Source organism: Corapipo altera, unplaced genomic scaffold, assembly GCF_003945725.1.
Source record: "Corapipo altera isolate COAL_440 unplaced genomic scaffold, ASM394572v1 113, whole genome shotgun sequence".
Classification (NCBI taxonomy): Eukaryota; Metazoa; Chordata; class Aves; order Passeriformes; family Pipridae; genus Corapipo; species Corapipo altera.
This window is the reverse complement of record NW_020884895.1, coordinates 10,895,214-10,901,563: the sequence shown is the minus strand read 5'-3', so window position 1 is coordinate 10,901,563 and position 6,350 is coordinate 10,895,214. Positions and strand designations below refer to the sequence as shown.

At 43.0% G+C, this 6,350-nt stretch overlaps 1 protein-coding gene across 1 annotated transcript in view; it reads left to right on the top strand.

Moving 5' to 3' along the window:
- RSRC1 (arginine and serine rich coiled-coil 1) overlaps nt 1-6,350 on the top strand; it is a 106,781-nt gene that overhangs the window by 24,974 nt on the left and 75,457 nt on the right. The window contains exon 4 of the mRNA XM_027647664.1: nt 383-559. Coding sequence (XP_027503465.1) covers nt 383-559 — 177 coding nt within the window. The remainder of the gene's footprint in view (nt 1-382; nt 560-6,350) is intronic.

Genomic DNA, 6,350 nt, shown 5'->3' with positions numbered 1-6,350 from the left:
CCCCAAACCTTCCCTTCCCCAAACCTTCCCTTCCCCAAACCTTCCCTCCCCAAAAGCTCCAAGATTAATTTGTTGATGGATGAATCCTACGTATTATGGTTTATTTTATATATTTCTATATATGATATATATATATATTATATTTTATATTCTTCCTTCAAAGTAGAAGCAATGCTTTCTTTCCCACTTCAGATAAATGGACAGTTTCAAAGTATTAAATGACTGAATATATGACATTATTAATGCGTTATATTTATTAAATGCAGTATATTATCATTAAATCATGGAATGTGTGACGTGGTTGGGTCAGATAACAGATCTGACGTGCGGTGACAGTGGCAGGGGGTGGTGGCTGAGCTCTGACCCTGTGGCTTTGGTGCAGGTCCAGGTCCAGAGGTCGGCAGCGTTCCTACAGCCGGAGCAGCGAGAGGTCCGGCCACAGGAGGACCCACAGCGGCTCCCGGGAGCGGGAGCGGCGCAAGGGCAGGGACAAGGACAAGGACAAAGCCAAGGACAAGGGCAAAGGGAAGGACAAGGAGATTTACGGCACCAAGGGCGGGTAAGTGAAGTGAGAAGTGATTGAATGGTAACGAGAACCAGGCGACGGGTCGGTGTCGTTTTACCCCGGAATGATTTTCCCTTGCGTGATGGTTTTTTATGGGGTAAGTGGCAATTCTTCAGAATGTTTGAATGGTGGGATTCTTAGGATTTCAAAATTATGGAATGGGACAATATTTCCTGCTAAAGGATGGTTTGATTTACAATTTTTTCCCCACCCTGGGAGGGTGGGGAGGCCCTGGCACAGGTTGCCCAGAGAAGCTGTGGCTGCCCCATCCCTGGGAGTGTCCAAGGCCAGGTTGGACAGGGCTTGGAGCCACCTGGGCTGGTGGGAAGTGTCCCTGCCCATGACAGGGGAGTGGCACTGGATGATCTTTAAGGTCCTTCCAACCCAAACCAGTCTGGGCTTTGGTGTGTGAGAGGTTTACTGGACTCTGTGTAGAAGCTCATCTCAAATCCCATTGGATTTGGATCCCATTTAGCAGTGGTCCCAGAGGACCAATAGGATCAATAGGAAGGAGTTGCAACAAGGATCAATAGGAAGGAGTTGCAGGAGGAACACAATGCCCAGACAATATTTTTTTAGGCGAGCAATTAATCTCTGTATTTTGATAACTTACAAAATTGCTCATGCTAAATTTGAAAGCCAATGTTGGGTTGTTCCCAGGGGAGTTGGGACAAAGGGTACAAATTGATATAGAAACACTTTGTGCCCTCAGTCCTTTCCCTCTGAGCTCAGGGGCTGACTTTGGACAAGGATTTCTGCCTTGGAGCACGATCAGACTGCGGAGTGAACCATACCTGGCTGGGGCTGATATCATCTGTGCTTCATAAACTTTTCTGAGGGGGCACAACATGTTTTCCAGTTTAATCAAATGCTGATCAAAGTGTGTCTGTGCCGAGAATATGGATCTGAGCAGCTTTGCCCCTTTATTTGTTATTTCTGATTTGGAAGATTGAGGCTTTATCAGCACCACTTTAGTGTTTGGGAAAGGCTTTGCAAAACTGCAGATTTGAATACAGAGGAGACAAATCCCTTTGATGGGGGTTGTTATTTGAAATTTGTCTATGAAATATTCTGTTATTGACCACAGAGAGTGAGAATCAACTGTAGGAACAAAGAGAGTTTCTCTTTGCCTTGTTTGTGCTCCAGGAAAATGAGGTGTTTTCCAGTTGTGTTTTTGTCAGAGGCTTCCTCAGGCCTCCCAAACTCTCCTTGTTCTTCCCCTGCATCATTTATTTATGTATCTATTTTCTTTTTGGGTGAAAAGCATGGAAAAGAAAAGATCCCCTTGGCCAGGTAAACTCACCTGTCCTTGAGTTATGGATGTAGAGGGAGGAGGATGGTGCTACACAAACTGAGGGAACTTCTTGCCTGTGTAAGTCTGTTGGCTTCTGGAAGTTTCCCTCTGTCCCCTGCAGCAACAGGGAGATTCCATGGTTATGTTGGATCCAGTTTGAACAGGAAAAAACCCAAGTATTTTATTTTTCCTCCTGGCCTATTCTGCTGTAACCAACACAGCAATGGTGCTGCTTTTCCAAATTGTTATTCCCATTTCTTTCCTGCTCTGAAGTATGAGGAAGAAACAAAATCCCTGTCAGGTGCAGGTTTGGATGTGAAATACTGAGAGGAATCATCTGGAGATGACTGTCCACGTGAATGAATTTCTAGATCCAGTGTCTAAATCACCACTCTCCAGAGCCTCTCCAGAGCCTCCAACATCAGGAATCTGTAGAGGAAACAATCCTCTGACCTCTGTGCTTGGAGTAGATCCTTCCTCAAAGGCACATCAAGGACCAGGTCTAGTTTTCAGTTTAAATTTATAGCTGTTTGGAATGTATTTATTCAAAATAGCCACTTTAAAGCTATAATGAAGATCATCCCAGAGCCAGATTGTGAGAAGATGGAACATAAATTCTCGGGTGCTGCTTGACTTTATAGTTTAACTTTGCATAAAAGAAGGTATTTCAGTTTGGCAGCACTGCAGGTTATCTGAGAGTTGTTGTATATTTGGGACTTTACTGTTCCTCTGGAGTGGAGAATCAAACTGCAGGTTTTTAATTAAGGAGAAAATGGTTTTATTTGTTTGTGGCTCATATAAACCAATGATTGTCTTTTTCTGTGCCTGGCTTGTGTTTGTAGATGTGAGAGGGAAAGGCTTGTGTTTGATTTTTAATTTGGGGTGACTTTAGATTCTCTCAAGGTAGATCTTGTCTTCATAGGAAACATCTCAAGAGGGATTTGAAGAGTAGAAAAGGAAAATTACTAAAAAAAAAATTGTTCTGGTCATTGTCCTTTGGCATTCTCCATTTCAGTGGTGATTCTTTAACTACGAGCACTGAACTTCTGGTCTGTTGGAGATGTTTTAGCAGTTCTGTGGAGATGGGCTGTGTTACTCCTCCCTTCTCCCAGTCTGAAGTGGTTTAAGGGGATGTGCTGTTTGTGCAGCCCTGATGGAGGGGGATGGCTGGGAAGCTCATGGACAGCACCTGACAGTACCTGGGCCCCAAACCTGGTGTGAAGAGCAGCCTGTCGAGCTTTGGGAGAGTTTTGTGCTCACTTGAAAGGTAAAGCAGCACAGCCTGGGAAATGTTCCTGAACACAGAATTGATCCACCTTTCAGATGATCAGGAGTGTTTCATTTCCAGGGAAGACTCTTTGCACAGTAAAGCTGCTGACAGTCAGGTAGCAGGAAATGTTCTTAACTAGTTCACAGTCAGCTCCTGCAGTGCTGCTTTTTTTTCCTTCCATTTTGCAAGTCATCCCAACTGCCCAGTTTGCTTTGGTTTCCTCTCATCCTGCATGTTTAGCCTGTGTTCCCCCTTTCTGTGTGTGTTCTGGCAGTGCATGGCAGAGAGAGCTTTATTACCTGGAAGGCTATAAAAAAGAATCAGTCTGTGATATGGCTCTTTCTCAACAACAACTGCTGGCAGCATGTCCAAAGCAAAAGCATGTCCTGGCCTCTCAGCCTTTCCAGTTCCCCCAGACCCCCAGCCAGGTTTGCAGTCCCATTTCTGTGTCTGTGATATCAGTATTGGTCCCTGGTGGTTCCCCATGGCTGCAGGAGGATGCTGTGCCTGTCACTGCCTTGCACCACTGTTACACACCAGATTTTGTGCTGGTGCTCCTGCTCTGTCCCTGGCACACACAAGGGGGGGGACTTCCCTCTTCTCAGGGAAGTTTAACAAGTTAATCGAGTTGTTACCACACCTTTGTAATTTGGATAGAGCTCTTTGCATTTACTGATACATTATGAAGTGTTATAGATGGAGTTGATAAAATAAGGACTGATATACATTCTGTGATGAATTATCATCGTCTCTGCAAAACTTTCTGATGCATAATCGACATCTGGTGTCTGGTTTCTACCAATAAGTTTTAGTCTAGTGATTTTTTTATTAAATTTTTGTTTGAAAGACCCAAAACTTTACTGTTCTTCATTCTGCCAGAGTAGTTGATCTGTCCCTACATTTGGCTGTCCCGGTCCCTGTTTTTCGTCTCTTGGTTTTGTTTTTCTTCCCCTGCCAAATCAATCTTTTGCAAGAGGATGAACTCTGGGTGGCATCGATTAGAAAAGGTCACTGAATGAAAGGGGAAGAGCTTTGTCTCTGCATCCAAGGAATGGGACAGGTTGGGATGAATTTCCCTTATCCAAAAGGGAGTAGTAATTCTCATGTTAGACTTTTGCTATGGGGTTTTGATTGATTATGGGAAAATTAGTCATAGTCTTCCTGGACTTATGTGCTTATGAGCTTTTGACTTAAAAAACCCACTAAAAACTTGTTTATTGGTTGGTAAAGCTGAATGTGATGTTTGTGTGAGCCATTGAATTTTGATGTTTGAAGTCTTGATTAGCAAAAAAAAAGCAAGTTCTGGCAATGTGAGACACTTTTCATAAGGCTCCCTGTTCACTGTTGGATTGGGAGGAAAAGCTACTAAAAGCTTGCTGGCTTTACATAATTTTGCTGGATTTATGGGTTTCATCGTTGCTTCTGCTGTAGTGGAATTTTGGATTACTGGTTCAAGTGATTTTGACAATTTTTAATGGAATAAATTAAGAACAGCTTCTCAGCTGTTATGAGAAAAGAAGTGGTGACCCATTAATCAAACCTGACCAGTTTAATTTCTGATACTTGGCGAGGTCATTGGTACATTTGGGCATTAACTGGTTCACAGCTTCTGAAATCCTTGGACAGATCCCAGGATCCCAGAAGGGATTGGATTGGAAGGGAATTTAAAGGTTATCTTGTCCCACCCCCTGCCATGGGCAGGGACACCTTCCACTAGCCCAGGTTGCTCCAAACCCCGTCCAACTTGACCTTGGACACTTCCAGGGATCCAGGGGCAGTCACAACTTCTCTGGGCAAAACCTGTGCCAGGGCCTCCCCACCCTCACAGGGAACAATTTCTTCCCAATATCCCATCTCACCGTGTTCTTTGTCATATGAAGCCATTCCCCCTTTTCCTGTCAACATTACAGCACTGAAAAGTTTGTTGTTAAAATATAATCCTAACTTTTCCCTTTAATTCCATCATTAAGTCTTTAAAGCTGTGCTGAGGTCCCTCTGTGTAGGCCCCTTTTCCCAGTGGCACTTCCCCAAAGCCCTTGGAGTTTGATTCCCATGCTCAGTGCCCAGGAAGGTTCCATGGATGGGACATGGGTGGTCAGTGCCTGTTGATGAGCTTTTTGTTGCTTGGCTTAAGACCTCAGGAGTAAATTGGGAATATTGGACTTTTCCGAGCTGCCAGCAGTCAGACACTCCTGGAGCTTGGCACGGCAGCATTTTTACCTTCCCTCTTCCCACACTGTGCAGTGGGAAGACATTTATGGTAATTTGGCCTCATTTGCATACAGGTTCTGGAGTGGGGGGTGCTCAGAACTCCTCTGCGCTGCGTGAGGGGATCAAAGCGGGGCGGTGGGAGCGCCGTGGTCTGACACCGACGGGGGGCTGTTGTTTGCATGAAACATTTATCACACTCCCAGCCTGGCAGCGGGAAACTCTGCGCTGGGGTAACGTGTTTTCATGCAAAATTGATTGGAAAAGACAATTGGAAGGAGAGGCTTTGGAAGGAGAGGCTTTGCTGCCTTTCCCCGGTGGTGGAGGGAAGGGTTTGACCAGGGGAAGGTTCCTGGAGCACATTTGGGGTTTGGGTCACGCTGAGCTGCCAAGAGTTTGGCTGTAAAGAAACAAATAAAAACATCTTAAAGTGGTTTATTCTCAGCAATGGCTTCGATAGGTCCCGTGAATGTTCTTTTTGATTCTCTTGGGTTTTAACAACAGTTGGGACCAGTTATGGTCCCATAACTAAGGGATAGGTTAATGTTTGTAAATTCAGTGCTGACTTAATAGTGGGGACTAATACATTACATTTCTTAATAGTTCCATGAACATCAACTCTTGTATTTAAGACTATTTGCTAAGAAATTTAGGAATTATTATTAGAATATAAAAATAATATATATTTCTCTATAATTATATATTAATAATATACTAATGATATAGAATTAATAATATATAATTAATATATAATTGATAATACATAACTAATATATATTATTAAAATATATTAATATAATGTAATGAAATATATTAATTATATATTAATAGTAATACTATATTTATATATAAATATATATAAAATATATAACATCTTTGCAGTATAAACCACTTTTTTTTAAACAAAACTGATTAATTGATAGCATACTTCTTAGAGTAAAGCAGGATTGATTATTCATATTTAGTGGAAGGTGTCTCTGCCCATGGCAGGGGGTGGAACTGGATGAGCTTCA